Source organism: Triturus cristatus, chromosome 3_1 (assembly GCF_964204655.1).
Source record: "Triturus cristatus chromosome 3_1, aTriCri1.1, whole genome shotgun sequence".
NCBI lineage: Eukaryota > Metazoa > Chordata > Amphibia > Caudata > Salamandridae > Triturus > Triturus cristatus.
In genome coordinates this window covers 126,184,106-126,203,270 of record NC_140583.1, presented here as the reverse complement: position 1 = coordinate 126,203,270, position 19,165 = coordinate 126,184,106, and the positions used below count along the sequence as shown (strand labels likewise).

The 19,165-nt window shown below is 44.4% G+C and overlaps 1 protein-coding gene across 4 annotated transcripts in view; it reads left to right on the top strand.

Annotated features, from left to right (window-relative positions):
• The window catches only part of SHANK2 (SH3 and multiple ankyrin repeat domains 2), a 2,937,835-nt gene that overhangs the window by 1,487,491 nt on the left and 1,431,179 nt on the right, over positions 1-19,165 (top strand). For all 4 annotated transcript variants that reach the window (XM_085643560.1, XM_085643562.1, XM_085643561.1 and 1 more), the window contains one exon: positions 6,414-6,480. In XM_085643560.1, coding sequence (XP_085499686.1) covers positions 6,414-6,480 — 67 coding nt within the window. The remainder of the gene's footprint in view (positions 1-6,413; positions 6,481-19,165) is intronic.

Below are 19,165 nucleotides of genomic sequence, written 5' to 3'. Positions count from 1 at the left end.
ATTAACTTGTCGCGAGTGATATAATATATGAGGTCATAAGCAGTTCATGATAGGGGCTCACATTATGGTTAGTTGACTAAATTATAAGTGGAGCATTTCAGTAGTTTTTTTATATTAGTTATTTTCTCATTTCAACACCTAACTATAATGTCACTTTATCCTTTGATGTTTTCAGTGAATTTCATTATTTTATTTTTTAAGGTTCGTGAAGGTCTTATTATCTAACCTAACTATAAGGTTGTTTTAAACATTTTCTCAGTGAATTTCTGGAGATTATTGATCATACCTAGCTTGGGGTAGCAACCAATCCTGCATTAATTACAAACTTCTGCTGCACAGATAGTTTGTCAACCAAAATCTTACTATTTTAAAATTAGGGAGTTGTTAAGTGACTGAGAAAATGAGTAGGGGGAGCAAACCGAGGTTGAAAGGGGATGCTGTACTTATGAACATGCCTCTCTCTGTTTACAGGCCCTTTAAAGATGCACTATGTCTCAAATTTCTAATAACTCATACCCCCTCACATTTTTAGCCCACCGGCTCCATAACTGCTTTAAGCATCTTGATGCTCATTTACTTTAGTCTGCTACTTAGGAAAGCAATTAAATTCAAAAGCTCCTATTCAGAGTTCAGGCGTGAGCCTCATTTATGTCTTGAATTCAAAATGTTATCACTCTAGTTGTTCATTTGGGGAAAAGTCCTTTACAACGAAGACTTAAGGACAAGCCTTTACAATGAAGTCTGAATTCTTGCGGAGGCATTACAACGCTTGATTTTACAAAGAATAAAGCATTACAATGAAAAAAATATAAATGAAAAACAACAAGTGTTGTTGATAGAGCATGTTTAGGGTTAAGGGTGTGCTTCTCGTCATTTCAACAAAAAAAGGCAGAGGTGGAGTGAGTCAATGCCTGCTGGGGATCTTAGACCGCAGAACTGTGCAAGGGGTGATTTTAGGGCTACGGGTGTGCGTACCGTCATTTAAAACAAGCATTGGCATAGCCAATAGGTCTCGCTTTTGGGACCTTCTAAATATTTAGTTATGCAGCACAATATCCTTGGTGCAACCACATCAACTGTTGCAGTTGTGGGTGTGTGTGGATGTGCGGTTGTGTGTGGTTGTATGTGTGTGGTTGTGTGTGTGTGTGGTTGTGGGTGTGGTTGTGTGTGTGGTTGTGGTTGTGTGTGTGGTTGTGTGTGTGGGTGGTTGTGTGTGGGTGGTTGTGTGTGTGGTTGGGTGTGGTTATGGTTGTGTGTGTGTGTGGTTGTGTGTGGGTGGTTGTGTGTGTGGTTGGGTGTGGTTGTGTGTGTGTGTGGTTGTGGGTGTGGTTGTGTGTGTGTGGTTGTGGTTGTGTGTGTGGTTGTGGTTGTGTGTTTGGTTGTGTGTGTGTGTGGTTGTGGTTGTGTGTGTGGTTGTTGTGGGTGTGGTTGTGTGTGTGGTTGTGTGTGGTTGTGTGTGTGGTTGTGTGTGTGGTTGTGGGTGTGGGTGCGGTTGTGGGTGTGGGTGCAGTTGTGGGTGTTTGTGGATGTGTGGTTGTGTGTGTGTGTGGTTGTGTGGTTGTGTGTGGTAATGTGTGTGGTTGTGGTAGTGTGTGTGGTTGTGGTTGTGTGTTTGTGGTTGTGTGTGTGTGTGTGGTTGTGGTTGTGTGTGTGTGGTGGTGTGGTTGTGTGTGTGTGGGTGTGGTTGTGTATGTGTGTGTGTGTGGTTGTGGGTGTGGTTGCGCATGTAGTTGTGTGTGTGGTTGTGTGTGTGTGGTTGTGCGTGTAGTTGTGGTTGTGTATGTGGTTGTGTGTGTGGTTGTGGGTGTGGGTGCGGTTGTGGGTGTGTGTGGTTATGTGGGTGTGGTTGTGGGTGTGGTTGTGTGTGTGGTTGTGTGTGTGGTTGTGTGTGGTTGTGTGTGGTTGTGGTTGTGTGGGTGGTTGTGGCTTTGTGGGTGTGGTTGTGGGTGTGGTTGTGTGTGGTTGTTTTGTGGTTGTGTGTGTGGTTGGGTGTGGTTGTGGGTGTGGTTGTGTGTGTGTGTGGTTGTGGGTGTGGGTGCGTGTGGTTGTGGGTGTGGTTGTGCGTGTAGTTGTGTGGGTGGTTGTGTGTGTGGTTGTGTGTGGTTGGGGGTGTGGTTGTGTGTATGGTTGTGGGTGTAGTTGTGGGTGTGGTTGTGTGTGTGGTTGTGTGTGTGTGGTTGTGTGGTTGTGCGTGTGGTTGTGTGTGTGACATACTAAAAGCATCTCAAAATAAAGGAACACAAACATCGAGTTTGTGGAAAGAGAAAGCACGTTGTAAGTCAAACGGGCGCAGCAAAGCATTGACACAAAAACAAAACAAGATCACTTAGTGAAGACTGAGTGCTGATAATGGATACACACAGCCCATCATCTTAAGAGTTCAATTGCAGCCAATGTGCACTCAAACCTGCCCCCCTCCTTGTGAGTTGCACCCTGTATTTCATGAGTTATAACTGCTGCATCCACCATAGCGCTTTGAGATCTAAAGCGCTACATAGGTCTAATCGATTAACCAGTCGCCAACATGCTGTGCTTTTCAAGAGAATGTGCCAAAAGTTTCCAGCTTCCTCATCATGTCCTCATGAAAGCGCCAACGAAAGGACTCCCTGAATGGTGCAACGGACATGAAGCAGCCACTGCACATCACAGGGAGAAGTGGGGAGGAAGCACACATGGGTGAGCACATCATGGAGGGAATTAGGAGGAAGCACACAAGGGTGAGCACATCACTGAGAGAATTGGGGAGGAAGCACACATGGGTGAGCACAACACGGCGGGAAGTGGGGAGTAAGCACACAGGGTGAGCACATCATGGAGTGAAGTGGAAGGAAGCACACATGTGAGGAAGTGGGGAGGAAGCACACATGGGTGAGCACATCACAGAGGGAAGTGGGGAGGAAGCACACAGGGTGAGCACATCATGGAGTGAAGTGGGAGGAAGTACACATGGGTGAGCACAATATGGAGGAAAGTGGGGAGGAATCACATAAGTGTGAGCACATGACGGAGGGAAGTGGGTAGGAAGCACAGAGCATGAGCACATCACGGAGGGAAGTGGGGAGGAAGCAAACAAGGGTGAGCACATAACGGAGGGACGTGTGGAGGAAGCACACATGGGTGAGCACATCACGGAGGGAAGTGGGGATGAAGTACACATGGGTGAGCACATCACGGGGAGAAGTGGGGAGGAAGCACACAAGGGAGAGCACATCTTAATCTCCTCCCGTGCCTACCAAAAAAAAGCGATTGGCATTGTAAATAACAATGCATAGTAGTTGTAGAGCGCCTCTATCAATATTGTTTTCAGGCCACTTCAGTGTGCTAGTCTATCAGGGGACTGATGAGCTGTAAGTGTGACTTCTCAGGAGGCTTATTGTTCTTTAGTTGGTGGTTCACAGTCCCTCAAGAGTACTAGGTGTGGTGGTTTATTGTCTGGTCAGCTGGATATAGGCTATGCCCCTTTTCTTTTATCTGCTTAAAGTTGAAGTGCTTAGAAGCAGCCTAATAGTGTGAAGTACTACATTGAATCTGGATATGTTTATACATTCAGAAGGCAACCCCCTCCTAGTCGTGGGCTGCCTGCTCTATTTATCTACAACGAAGAACATAAATTGGTTCTGAATGTCATCATCTGATTAAATATCTTTTCACTTTTTACACCCGATTGGTCTTTTAAAAAAAAAAAAAATTCCATTTCTACTAAGCCGACATGTAAACTCCCTGCCACCTAAGAACCCTTGGTTGAGGCTTTAGAAAGCATAAGATGCAGAAACAATACTTTCAGAGAAAGAGAAGGAAAACAATTAAAAGACTGCAACAGTAGAAGGACATGCATTGTGGATTGCTGGAGGAACCTGATATGGACTCCACAGGTTAGTTTAATGGAAAGCGGTGGTGGGTCGATGGGGTTAGGTAGCCCGTAGCCACCTGTTCCTTGGATAGAGGGGCAATAATGCACTCTGCAGGGGGGCGCACTTTAAAGCAGAGGCGAGTCTTACCGGAACCATCTTTGTGCCTTTGGAGGGATATGGGCAAGACTTGTGAGCAAAAGTAAATTTTTCAATAATGTAGAATGAGTTAACACTTGTTTGTGACGCCAAAAACAATGAACAATGTTTGTAACCTCTACTAGTACATTTTTTGACGTTTTGGGGGGTGCGAGTGCTGTTAAAGCAAGTGAGAAAAGTGTAGCATTTTTGTTTATTGGTAGGGAACAGACCCGCTTGAAAAGCAGTAAAGCAGTGAAAGTTTTCAGAGTATTTGGAATATAACACATGGAAGACTGGGGGTTTCACTGGCAAATGAGGCAAGGGTTAAAAGGATTATGGCCCCAGTTCATGTGGGGTAGCGATATAATTATGGCACCGGGCGGATTAGGCGGGGCACAGTAGGCATCTCTGGGGAAACACAACTCGGAACTCTGTTGGTACACTCGCAGTATGCCCATCTGCTGAGAGCGGAGCAGCGTCACAACCCCGAGCCTGCAGCTCTGCCAGAGCCCATAAAGTCGTTGTGCCCTGGCCACCCCTCTGCAAGCAGCCTAGCCTCCAGTCACATTTCTGCAAATGACCCTCCTTTCACCCTCTGATAACAGCAATATTTATTTGTTGGTCGTGAAGCGTCTTCCCTAAACAGGGCACCCGGGGGCAGCTGGTGCAACTGTGTCAGTCACTAAGAAGGCCCCGTGCGCGCGGGTCTTTCCTTTTGCTTTTTTGTGCGTCTGGATGCCCTGCGTGTTGGCTATCAGCCCCAGCACGGTGCAGTACTTATATACGCACACCATCTAACACCTGGTGATGCTGTGTCCTGCACTGGGGCGACGCCTAAGCTTCCGCAGTTACTTTTTAGTGTCCTAATAGAGGCCGCACACAAATGAGCTGGGGCTGCGGCTCCCACGCACAGAACCTCAGCACAACAAAATGTTGTGTTTTCGCGCACAGGTTCCTTGGTGTGGGGAACAGCTTGTTTGGCCCTTCTTGGCAGCACGGGAAAGAAAACAAACCTCACGCGCGATAGAGCGCATTTATACACAAATAACCCCGACAAGATACCGCTGACGTGCACTTTCTGCACGATGTGTCTCTTTTGCAGCCCCCAAGCAGTCCTCTGGTGTGAGATGCGGCCCTGGAGCTGTATGCAAGCTTCCACTGACGCTTCGCAGCCTACATAGAGCGCTTTATGCACGTTGACTTTAGTTCATCCCTTGGCCACGATATTATACAAGTGGCGCGCGCGTCACGCCTGTGTCTGGGCACGATCATTGCTCCTCCCACAGCCTATTGGTGTCTATTACGCGCTTGGTGCGTGTAATAGACACCAATAGGCCATGGGAGGAGCTATGCGCGTGCCTCGGGCCAATTGCGCACACAAAGGCCAATGGGGGAGCTCAAAAGGAAACACACACGCACGAGCGTGTGCGATTTCTAGGGTAGCTCACATTCCCCGTTTTTCACATACAAAATGTCTCGCGCTGCGCGAGCATTGCTGCGCAGTGCACCTCTCGGCGCGAGACCTTAAAATGTGGCATCTTTTATGGTGACATAGTTTGGGCTCCGTTTAATAAATTACAATGCAACGCTTGTGGAGATTACAGGCCTCATTTGGATGCCAGTTGAACCACCAATTACAGCGGATTATAACACCGGCAGTCGGACCATCCGCTGTCAGGGGAAGACCGCCTCAGACAGGATCTAGGATCCTGTCAGGGCAGAGGTTTGGACTCTTATCCCTACAATGGAGGCGGTGCCTAAGCAGGCACTGCTGTATTGATTAGTTTGTGAATTTCCAAATGCTTTTTCATGGTGCACTGCTGAGTGGCCCGTGGGGCACATGTAGTGCCCCCCCCACACATCCATGCACCGTTTGCCAGGCACTAAACAGTGCCTGGCAAATAGTACATTTATATGCATAAGGTGCATTTTCCTACTGTGGCTAATAATGCTGCCCTTTCCTGGGCCGCAGCACAAGCAGCAGTAGGAAAAGACGCTTTCCGACAGCCCACTTGGCGGTCCGATCATAATAGGGCAGGTGGGACTGCCGACTCATTGTCGGATGGACACCTGCCAGCGATGATGGCAGTCAGACACTCGTCTGACCGCCATCCTATTGAGGGCCCTTGTTTCAAATTTTTATTAAAAGCTAATGTTCACAGAAGTATGATTTTAATTGAAGCTTGACAAATGCTAGTGTAATGTGTCACCCTTTACGGCATCATGGCCTGTCAGAGATTGGCCTCATGACCTCTTTGAGTGTAAGACTTTTTCACCAGAGGTGTGAATATTGGAAGATATTTATTTACATAAATTGAAACGTTCGTACTTTTTGTAAAATTCATATATTACAATATGTATGTATGACAACGGCATACTTTTTAGTATCGCTAATTAAACATAACTACTTTATTTTTTTCTCAGGTGGCGATTATAGCAGGAAATTTTGAGCTTGCTGAATTTATAAAGAATCACAAGGAATCTGACGTAGGTAAGTGAGCATCCAGATGGAAAATATGCACATTATTTTGTCTTAATTCCTAGACAGAAGAGGACACTTATCACTGTAAGGTGTTTGACACTTAAGAGGTGAGATTTACAATCCTACTATATCCTGAACCAATTTGTGGAAGGCGTCGGAAACTAAAAGGGTGACATTTACTATTCCCATTCCAATCTATATCAATTTGGGGTAGTTGTTGGACACTAAAGGGGTGAAATTTACTATTCCCACTTCAATCCAAACATGTTGGAGGATGGTGTTGGACACTAAAGGGGTGACATTTACTATTCACACTCCAATCTAAGGATATTTGAAAAAGGTGTTAGATACTAAAGATGCAAGATTTTCAATATCCATTTCAGGTTAAAAAATGTATGGTAAGTAATACAAATCAAGCAGTTTCAAACACACTCAATAATCATACACATTTGTTAATATATTTCGATTTTATTTTTTATCTAAAAACAAACTAACCTAAACTACAAACCAATATATACAGACTAAATTATTAAAATGGAGAAAAAAACATGTTATTAATATTAATAATTAAAATATGTATTACATTCTTTTGCAAACTTTCTGAAACTATAAACCATAAAATGACATACTATGATTTCAAACTAATAATCATAAAATCAAGCATTATTTAAAAAATAGTAATGTTTAAAATAAAATGTAATTTTATTTTTGTTACAATACAAAAATCTTAAAAATGTCTACAATTTTGAAAACAATTTACAAAAATTATAACATTATAGATTCTTTATTACAAAGTTCTAAATATTATATTCATGAAAAGGTTTGGCATATTTTTTTTAAATTATTCCTTATACCATTAATATATATCTTAATGGAAACAATTTGTGCTAAATGTTTAAAAAGCATTCCTTAAAAATATAATTTATACATTTGCATATCCTTAAAATTAACAAACTTTTTATTTTAAAATATACATATTTTTCAAATCTCCCCACCTTTATTCTATAAAAAGCCAAAATCCTGCTGCTAAAAACAATATTTAACAATTATTTATATGTATCTCAAAACTAATATGCACATTGAAAAAATGTCATAAATAAAAATGTAGCTTACTATAAACACTGATCTAAACAAAAATGTAAACACACAAAAAGTGCATTACAATAAATTGCCTATTAATTGACTTTTACCAACGATATTACATACAGCGATATTTTCTGCATCCATGTTTTTGACAACATTATTAAAAGCAACCCTAAAATGATATTCCTGTTTTTCAAGTCCCTATATTGTTAAGGCAATATTTCTGTATCACAATATATTTTTCAATACTCTGCCCAAACATCAGAGAAACCATGCAGTAAAAATAGATGTATGCCACAAACCTGCAGTTCCCAGTTATTATCAGATATGTTTGTTCAAAGAGATCCACCAAGGCAAAGTGCAGCTAGGGGTCTCACTAATGTAATACTTAAGCTGTGTTGATCATCTGTTCTGGCCGTAACATTTTAGCAGAGTGAAATGAAGGTTCTGGCTTATGCCACTTCTGTTTATAAAATCTGTCTACAGACAGTGGCAGGATTGTGTCATCAATAATGCCGTGAAAAGAGAACAGCATATCGCAGATGTATACATTGTGAAACTGTGGACACAATGGCTCTGGTTACAATGTGTAGGACGGACGCAATATTGTCTGGAACCATAGGTCAGCGGTTCCGACCATCTGATTTAGATGCGACCACCCATAGGGCAGTCGTAAACATCCATGCTACATTGGAAGCTTGTGTGACAGGCCGTATAGGCCCGCAGCACAAGCTTCCATTGTGGAATGGATGTATTTAAACATCCCCGTACCGTGTGGCAGGTACCATTTGGTGCCTGCCACATGGTGCAGGGATGTTAGGGGGGGCACAATAGGTCCCTCCAGGCCCCATAGCAGAGGGCTAGGGGGAAGGGGGACCTACTAGGGGCACCAAATGTTGCTTTCCAACAGCCTTTCCATGTCAGAAAGGCTGACCTGGAATGGCTGTCAGTCCCCAACATCATAATCCCGACAGCGGAGCCACCGTCATTAGGGGGTTATGAGCATTTCTGGCAGAGTCCGTCGGAAGCGCCACGGACAGTTCCTCTGCACAATGCCTCTGCCCGCCGCATCGTAATGGGGTGGGCGGACCGCAGGGGCAGATGTCGGTGGGTCCGAAACCAACGTGCCATCGCTGTCGGGCCCACTGACATCGTAATCAGCCCCTATGTTATAAGTGATGTGGCCTTCAGTCATTTCTAATTTAATAATTTTACAGGCATTGAATAATGGCGCCACCCAGGGATTACTTTTTGTATTACAGCCTTGCATGCGAGCCAATACTTGCTTTCTGCAGTGCTCGTGCTTTTGCCTCTTACAGGTAAAATCAGAGGTGCTTAGAACATTGCAGACCGGATGTTTGTGTGCCACATCAGAAGCGGCCGCCCTATTAGGAGAAAGCAAAATAATGATAGAGTTTTAGCTCGGATATGATTAAAATTTTGCCTGACTCTGGAGCAGTTTCTTCTCTGCATTTCTTGAATTGCACAGTCTAGTGTACGAGATGCACGAGGTGTCCATGGTTCCCAGAAACACACAGGCTAGAAAGCAGGAATCAGCCAGTACACCATAACGGCCTAATAACTGGGCAGAAAACAGTGCTGCTGGAGTAGTGGAATCTGAAATTCACTTTGGGGCATATTATCAAGACAGGCGATAAAATTATCGCCGCTTTAGCGGCAGAAAACTGCCGCTAAAACGGCGATAATGGTTTTGATAATATGCCCTTGAGAATTCCAATTGAAGCCCATGTTAGATGTGAAGGACATCTAACCTGAGCTTCTATTGGAATTCCATAGAGTATATTATCAAGCCCATTATCGCCGTTTTAGCGGCAGTTTTCCGCGGCTAAAGCGCCGATAATTTTATCGCCTGTCTTGATAATATGCCCCTTTATTTTTTGTAGACAGGGCTGCAGTAAATTAGATTAGAAGCCTATCATAACTTTGTGTGAAGCGCATTTGATACCCAGGGTTTTAAAAAGCATAACTTTAGTTTTGTCAATACTTTCACAATTGCTCACATATTATAATAGCATAAGTGTCAAGATTAATGTACATGAAAAAGTAAGTTTAAAAAGCAACAGTTACTTTAGCCTTTTCACCAACAGGTACTTCAATTAGCTACAAATAATTAAGCAATTGGGTATCGCAATACATGTTTACATAGCAGATCATTCAAATCCAGATCGACATATTCACTCCATGCAACCACATCCGTGCATTTTACAACCCACGCCTCTGCAACCATCTATTCAGCCAGTCATATGTCAGGCTTTACTCTAATCACACTTATACACCCATGTACTCATGCATTTTTCATTCATTAATCCTTCCACATGTTTCTTCTCATATCTATTCATCCATCTACCCACCCCTTTGTGCCCATCTTCCACCTGCATCCAAGGACAGGCCCATTAATCCAACCTTTCATCCATTATCCCACAAACAAGCATTCATTCATATATACACATGCAACTCTCCAGTTTCGTAACTACAACTATCCTGCAACCATTTATTCATCCACCTGCCAAGCCACCCATCATTGTATGCAACCTCAGCCATCAAACCGTCCATTCTTCCTTGTGTACAGCACAGCCATCACTCACATCAGTAAGCACACGTGATGGCATGCTTTATCAGAGGTCTTCTCCTCATTCTAGATGCAAGGTCTGGCAGGACTTTATTAAGCTGTGTGTAACCTTTGTAGATGCCCTACACTATTCTAGAGTCCTCTATAAGTGTTGCTATACCGCATTAAGTGGCTGATTGTGATGTAGGACACAATGACATCTACTCCTGCGGTCCGTCCCTGCATTACGATGCAGTGGGCGGAGGCATTGGGCGGAGGGACTACCTGAGGCGCTGCTAACGGGCTTCAGAAATGCTCATAATCCCCTAATGACGGTGGCTCCACCGTCGGCATTATGATGTTGGTTTCTGACAGCCATTCCATGTCTCCCTTTCTGACATGGAAAGCTGTCGGAATGTGGCATTGGTCGCCCTCTAGCATGGCCACTCCCCCTTGGCCCTCCGCTATGGAGTCTGGGGTCATGCCCTTTATCATCCCTGCACCGTGTGGCAGGTACAGAATGATGCCTGTCACATTGAGAAGGTATGTTTAAAAACATCCACCCTACAATGGAAGCTTGTGCTGCTGGCCTATTCCTCCTGCCGCACAAGATTCCATTGTAGAATGGATGTTTCTGCCCACCCTATGGGGCATCTCATCCAAATCAGGCAGGCGGACCTCCGGCCTACGGTTCGGCGGCTCTAGACCGATGTCCCCGCAAAATTGTAATCAGGGCCTATGTGTACATTGAGGGCCATTAATTAAAATGATTTAGCAATGGCATTACATTTCCTTATTTTCCCCTAACTATCCACGAGGATAAAATAGGATAGCGTCTGTAATGACCCTTACTATCCCCTAAAGATAGTCCATATGTTTCTGCCACTTAACTGTTTGCAAAAGGCCAGAGGCATTCATCAGGACTAAGGTCCTAATCACAAGTGTTGTGGTGTTGGAGCAGGCCACCAAAGCAGGGCCCGCTGCACCAACTCCAAAGCTGTAGTCAGACCACCCATCGGAATACGAGTGTAATCCAGGTCGGGCGGCCCTGCTTTGGCGATCCCACAGCGGTGCCTTTCAAAGGCTCGTATTTGAGCCTTAGAAAGGTAGTGCCGTGGGAGTCTCAAAGCACATTTGTGCACGGCATGAACTGGCCAGTCCGTGCCATGCAGGAACAGAGGGTGATAAACAGGGGGGTATAGAAGCAAGTGGGAGTCCTGTAGCACCTCCTTAGTTTCCTCACCGCCACTCTTTTCATGGTGGGCTCACTGCCATGACAAGGTCGCAGTGATGAAATCCCTAATTTGCTTGATGGTGCAGCATGGCACTGCGCCACCACTGTGGGATCAGAGGACCCCAGCGGTTGCGGTGGTCCCACAGCAGTTATAATATGGTGGGCGGACCAACACCACGGGTTTGGCGGTCTCATGAATCACCAAACTTGTAATGAGGCCCTAAATCTCTTCTTGCAAAAGTCACTTTCCCATTCAAACTTGTTATTCTATACACTGTTAACACTCTTAATAATGTATAGAACAAAAACTTTGAATAGAAGCACCAGTACATGATCCCAGACTCCGTTTTCTTAACCTTCAGAATAAATAATAAAAATACTCTTTAGAACAATGTTTTAACATACAAAAATGTCACACACTTGACCAGAAGACTATGGTGCCTCCGCTTATTGCAGTTCCCATAGTAACAACATTCCTCGACCTTCTGCAAAATTAGAACTAAAAGCAAGTTGTGGGGTGCTGTAATTTAGCACTCCACTACCTTCCCAGTATAGCAATGCAAAGTGCAGATGGGGCCATGCAGGGTCGGATACTAGGGGCACAGCGGCGATGATTACACAACTCCACCGATGCGAGTCACTGCCTGACGTCATCCTGCTAAAAAGGCTCTTTTATTCATTCTCTAATGTGACACCAGTGGCGGCCCCTCCACTATGGCCGAGGAGCGTCGCCCCCCACAGCAGGAAAGTAAAAATAAAACAATAATTAACACTCGAGACTTGGGGGCAGGGCCTGGGAGTGACAGGCACTGAGGGGAGTGGTAGTGCTCTCCCATCACTGTGCCTCACGGTTTGACGGGCCGTCCCAGGCTGACCAAACCGACATGCGCAGTGAAAGCTCTCTCCAACCCAGCAACACAGGCAGCTGAGCTGGGCAGAGCAGGCACAGACTCGGTCGGTCCTCGAGCGTAAATCAAGGGAGCTCAGGCCAATCCTGAAGCTGCTCTCCAGCGTGAGAGCAGCTTCAGGATTGGCCGCAGGGCATTCTGGGAGCCCGTGCCTTCCCTCCCTACATTGTAGAGGAGCAGAAGAGCGTGATGGGGACGCCTGTATGTTTTTCCCCACCCGCGACCCTTTTCGGGGCCGGACTGGCCGTAGCGGGCACCGGGCAATCCCCCGGTGCGCCGCACAGGGGGGGGCCGGTTTTGGGCCCCTGGGGGCCGTTTTTGTTACAGGGCCGTTCTTGCAGCATAGCTGCAAAATCGGCCCTGTAGCAAAATCGGCCGAAAACCGGCCCTGGCACAGAGCTTCGCGGCACCCGAGGGGGCCGGCCGAGCACTTTGCCAGGGCCGGTTGTGGTTCCCAGTCCGGCCCTGACCCTCTACCACCGAGCATCCCAGCCGCTCGTCCAGCACATCGGCCTCTACGGTGTGACAATGGACTATACTAAATGGCCCAGCAAACCTAGGGTGCATTACATTCCCTACCCTGCCCTGGGGTCACAACTCACAATGGGTCCATCCCCGAACATTATAGGCCAGAGAGGCCATATATTCCACCGCCCACGTCCCCGGTGGAGTGGACCTATCAGAGGGGTGGCTTCTGGTGCGTCTGTCACTTTCACCATCACGCGAGGTTAATTGCAGCAGCCACGGGAGGCTTTCAAGGAAGACAGAAAGAAACATGAAGGTGGAGAGAAAGAAACCTCAGAGCGAGAAGGAGAGAGAGTGTATCGATGTAAAGAGGAAGGTACAGCAGGAGATGAAGGAAGTGAGACTGGTTTGAGCATTTCCGCCAGGACTGCTTTCGGTTCTGCAGTTTGGTCCTGGGCACCCACACACACTGACAAATGCTAAAAACTTTACCCGATCTGCTGACTTGGCCTCCTAATTTTAGGAGTTGTATTTAAGTTGTCATTTGCATGTATTCATATTTTGGTTTTATTGGCCGTATCTGTATATATCCATATTTATTTGGTGCGCTATAAAAAAAAAAGTTGCAAAGTATTTGTTTGGGCATATGTTGAACCGTTTATTGTAAAATGGGAATTCAGTGGCAGTGGAGTTGTGAGTGGCAGCCATATTAAATGATTGCAGCAGCTTGGATTTTTGTTTGCATTGCACTACAGAAGCATGCTTACATCTGCATCTAGCTAACGTTCATTAGGGAGTCTTGTCCTATTCTTAACTTTCCATTTTCGTGTTTATTTAGTTAGACAACACTGAGAGTTTTTTAGGTTTTTTTAATTAATGCAGAGAAAAAAACAGAGTTTCTTTCTGTTGATTTCTTTAAAAAAACGGAAAACTAGAGGCGTTGTTTATAACATATACCATATCATGACATGGATTTAAAATATGACATAAAGGCACGGCACATAACACAACATGGCATCCTTCCCACTCTTCAGGTTTGTGGGCTTTTCTCTATAGGTGAGAGCAGGAGGTAGGGAAGGAGGCGGAAAGACCATTTGTATTTGTTGGAGGAGAACGTGTCTGGTCAGTTTAGTGCTGTCTCCTGCTTTTCCGGACATTTTTACTAAGGTGGAAAGAACAGACAGGCTGGCCTAAAAAATCCCTACCGCTTAATTCTAGCAGCTGTATTTTAATCTTGGGGGAACGATAAAGTAAGAGCAGAGCGATCAGTGGAGGGGCAGGAGCTGGGTACGGCTCCACAGACTGGTCTCCTGGGTGGTTGGTCCCTGCTCCAACCTATTCACACCAGTCCTGCAACTGAAAAGCGCGCATATTGTGTGGTGCAACGCTTACTGCGAGCAGTGCATAAAGCAGCATTTCCAAAATGTCCTTTGATAGCCTATGAGATTTTGTACTTAGGTTGAGTTTCTGTTGCAGCACTCCACACAGCACAAAATGCTTTTTGTTTTTATTTGCAAAACCTAAAACTGTACTGTGGATCTGGCCCCTGAAGCTTGCAGGGTTACTATACAGTGTGCAGATGAAGTCAAAGTGCATGTATTAGATGTGGCTTCATTCCTATGACTGGCATTTCGGGTGCTAATATCACACCTGTTAAATAGTGGCTCGTCCAGGTATGGCATTTACAGTATGAGGTACTATCTCCTTACGATGGCCCTGATTACGATTGTATTACTAGTGTAGATGCTATTTATTGATGATTATTTATCGGGTGTGAAAAATTGCACCTATAACAAGTTTGTTGGGAATAGCATGCAGATGTTGGTGTTTAACGCACTAAAATCCACATGGTACGGTAAGTAACATACTTATTTCCCCTATTAAATTTCAGCAGGCTTGAACTGCCGAAATGTAACTAAGCTTGAGATTTTTAACACATCTGATAATTATCGGATGTGTTAAATACCTTTTAACTCCTAATTCTGACCCATGCTTAAACAGGGATTTACACATGGGTTGGAATGTTTGAACCACTTTGGTGAATGGAGGTTTCTTTCCTGGCTTGGTCCTTCTGCCCCTACCGGTGCTTCATTGCTCGATTTCTCTCCCCTTTGACTCCCCTTTTTCTTCATAAGTCACACAGGTAATCTCACCCCTATTTTTTTGGGTTCCACAATTTTCCATCACTCAACAAAAACAGCGTATGAGTCGACCCCCACCTGCCTAAGCCTTAATTAAGCAATGGATTATCCAATCCTCTTAAGAGCAGATTTACAGGAAGTGCAGCCTGTCAGCCAACTGACCAGCAGGGAGCTTCCCGTCCAATGTAAACATTCCTAAGAATGAGAATGTTCACATAACATTCGCCTTGAAGGAATGCCAAAATGCAACACAAAGCTTTTGAAATATGGGAAAAACATTTAGACAGGAGATACCTCCCCTGTACCCCACTTGTGGAAACTGGCTCGGTTGATTCACTTGCTCACTGAAATCTAGCTTTGTCATTCCTTATTGCAGAAGGTGGATCATTAGTTGGATGGATGTTAGCCCACCACAAGTAATAATGCCACTATTCTTGTTAGGTGCAGTAAATGTTTCAATCATTTAAACCAGGGGCGGGCGTAACTCGCATAATTCCATGTAGCATACTCATGTAGAATTACCTAATAATTCAGAGAGATTACGCAGAATTACACGAGAAGGGTAATTCTGCAATTAACGCTGTTTTGTTAGCCGAAAAATACCTCCTCATGTCCAAAATTTACACTAATATGCATTTTGTGCTAAGAAGCTGAGCCAAATACACCAGAACATGAATAGCGTGCAGCCACCCGCTAAATGAGCACTTTCTCCCAACATGCTCCCTGCATTTAGTGCAAGTTTCTTAGCGTAAAATATACCCTTGTGTCTAAAATAGACATAATGATGCATTATTTGCTAAGAAAATAGCAGTAAATTAACAGAACATAAACAGCAGCATAGCAGCTGCTAACACTCATTAAATATGGCCATGCAGTAAGATATTTTCCATTAAATTGCTAAATTAAATTAAGCGAGAGGTCGTAGTAGCATTATTATCAGTAATTCCATGCCTAAAAGTTATTCAGAATTACCAGAATTGTTAATTACTCCCAGGCCTAATTTAAACCTAAGCTCATCCCCTGTTTGCTATGGCACAGAGCAGACATGCTTAACATTTAGAAGTACTAAAACACGTAAAAAGACACAGCACAATGATAATCTGATTCCTATTTATAAAAAAAGAGAACATTTTAATGAACAAACTGACACTAAAGCAACAAAAATCCAATAAGGGAAACCAGAGACATGATATCTTTAATTTTTAAATACAAATAATGCCAATAAGCACAAACTAACTGGTCGCATTAGACAAGGATAAGGTGTGAGGCTGACTGCATTGGAGCACAGGTCAGATAGGAAGACCAGGTATTTTCAAGAAGGTGGAGTTCTCAGCGGGGCAGAGGTGCAGGCTGGATCCGACGACAGGCTCGTCAATGATGGTGATAACGCCGGATTCTTATCTTATTTTACCACTCTTAAGAATCCTCGGCTGACTGGACCTTTTTACCTGCTGTGGAGTGTAAAGGGGAGAGAACTAATTCATTCAGATAACCAATCAATTCCAATACTGAAGACTCAATAACTTCGAATTAAGTTTTAGGGGGTTTATTACAAAGCCAAAAATAACTGAACATACAAGCACCTCATGACGATGTTAAGAAAATACATGGGCACTAATACAAAGTTTAATCTATGCAACAACCTAATTCGATGAAGCATAAACAGGATAATGAACTCTAAAAATATCAAACAAAAGATAACTGCTCCAATATCCAAATCAGTCTTCATGGATGCCTACAAGAATTGATTAGTCTGTCCCTACTCTACCACTAAAGTGACATCCCGACTTAGCATCTCCCAAACGAACCAAGGAAAGTTGTCAGCGCCTGTAGACTTCCTAAGAAGTACACTCACGTTGAAAGGGTCAGTAGGCAAAGCAACCAAACTTGTTCTAAGTCTCCTTCCTCAATGTCGATCTCTTCCTTCTACCCTCATCTGCTCCTTCTGTTCCCCTCATCCCTCGGGGCACTGTCCCTAATACAAAATGCACAACATGGAGGACACGCCTTTGCTACACCTCCTCTGGCTCAACATCTTCTAGAGGTAATTTTCCATTGAAACCTGTATGTCGTCCAATAATGGTTGAAACGTTCTTGAGTCCCAGGCTTCCTCAGCACCGAAAGTATCGGCTTCTCATTATCTGCATTCCTGGAGACTCTTGTAGCAAACGCTCCTCCATACCTAACTCCTAAAACAAAAGGTTAGTCTTAGCAAACGAGGACGATGTCCTTACACCTGCAACAGAAGCCTGAGAACAGAAAATCCTTCCCTGCACTTGAAATTCGCTGACTATCCTCCAAATGAGAGCCTTCCCAGGGAAAGTACATCTTGGCCTGCACAATTCAGCTGACATAAGAAATGCGAATAGGCCTCTCATAGTAAAACATAGACATTCAGTTAGGCCTCTATACATCTAAAAACTACACACGTTAATAATCTGTAAGCACTATATTTCATTACATTCAATATATAAGTAATCATTCCTACACGTGCAGCCTTTAATATTGTGCACGTTTAAATCTAATGCATTACAGTGCTCATGAATTAATTCGTTAGACACTTTGCAATAGGCGGTTACATTTTAAAAGTCATTTTACTCTTTCGACTAACACGAATTACATTTCTAACATTGCATTCACATAATTTATTATTACATTTACTTCTCTAATAATCATCTGCTAATACAACATAAAGTATATATGTGGATGCGGACTATATGTGATTATGATGCACCCCTACAATTTTCAAAACACCATGGCGCTCTATCAATAGGCTGACAAAGGAGTCTCATTGAAGGGAAATGAGAAAACCCTCCACTGTGGTCTCTCAAAACTGGTTCCAGGAGCAGCTCCTCTCTGTAGAAAAATGGGTTTCTGGCTTAGGGGTTGGGGGTGAAACCCTACTCAGACAGCAACCACAATTCTTGTCAGTGTGAAACACAAGCAAATCCCAAATTCACCTCTGCTCAACCCTCTGGTAGCTTGGCACAAAAGCAGTCAGTCTTAACTTAGAGGCATTGTGTAAGATACTTATGCAACACACAAGCAGACATAAATTGAAAGCCAGACAGAATAAAAATCCCATACCAATTAGGAAAAATAGAGTAAAATGTAATGGGTTATCTGACACCAAAGCGTCAAAAATTCAATCAGTTGAATCGAGGTATGCAATCTTTAAGATTTAAAAATAGTGATTAAATGCACAAAGCGCCAACTGTTGTTATCTGGTCACACCTGCCGAGACAAAGTCACAAGTTCATGCCAACTGAGATAGAGCATGGGACGGATACAGGGATTAAGTTAGGCCCGCTAAACAAAGTTCCTCAAATAAGGGTTGTAGAGTGTTGCTAATTCCACGGTTGTGGATGCGTCGCACATCGGTGATCTCTGGCAACTGTGGAGCTGTGATGTATGGTCCTGTGTCTAGGATTCATTGTCCAGAGGTGTTCCAGAGGAGCTGCGGGGTTATGAGGCAAGGTCCTGCATCGAAGATGCGTTGCCGAGTGGTGCTTCCGAACAGCAGCGTGAACCTGCCTGGGCAATGTGTGACACAACTTTGGTTCCAATGCGAAGGTGCATGGTAATGCTTTGGTTCTGTTTGGAACACAGCTGGGTTGGCAGAGCACCTACAGACCCACTTCTAAGGCTCTAGGATTGGGGTGGCACCACTTGAAGGGCAAGACTCAAAGCAGATAGAGTCCAGGTGCTAGCTTTAAGGTGTCTTGCGCCTTTCTGTCCCTGAGACTCTGACCAGGAGGCCAGCCAACTAGCCCTTGACATCACTCTGGTGGTCCTGGGTTCAAGGTGCAGGTCCAATGCTTCTCCTGCAGGAGGGGAGCAGAGTCGCATTCTATCTTGCGGCAAACTAGCACAGCACAGCATTCCTTCTGAGTCTTCAACAGGTCCAAATGTGTACTCAAGTGTTGGATCTGAGGATCCAATATTTATATCTGGTGCCCACTTTGAAGTAGGAGAAACTTCCAGAGTGCTCATCCTACAGAGGTGTCTGGAAATTCCCGCCTCCTTGCCCTGTTCCCAGCTTGTCTGGCTGCATACAAGACTAATGTGAAACCCTTTGTCAGTGTGCTGAGGCAGAGCCTTTGATGTGTAAATGTGATAGGTCACAGCTCCTCCTCCCCATCCTGACAAAGATGGCTGATCTTGCCAACACTCATCCCCTCTTTGTTTCACTGTCTGGGAGTAATACACAAAGACCAATTGTTAGCTACACCTAGTCATGTGACCCAGCATACAGGCTGCAGGCGCCAAATGTCTGGTACAGCAAAAGCCAACT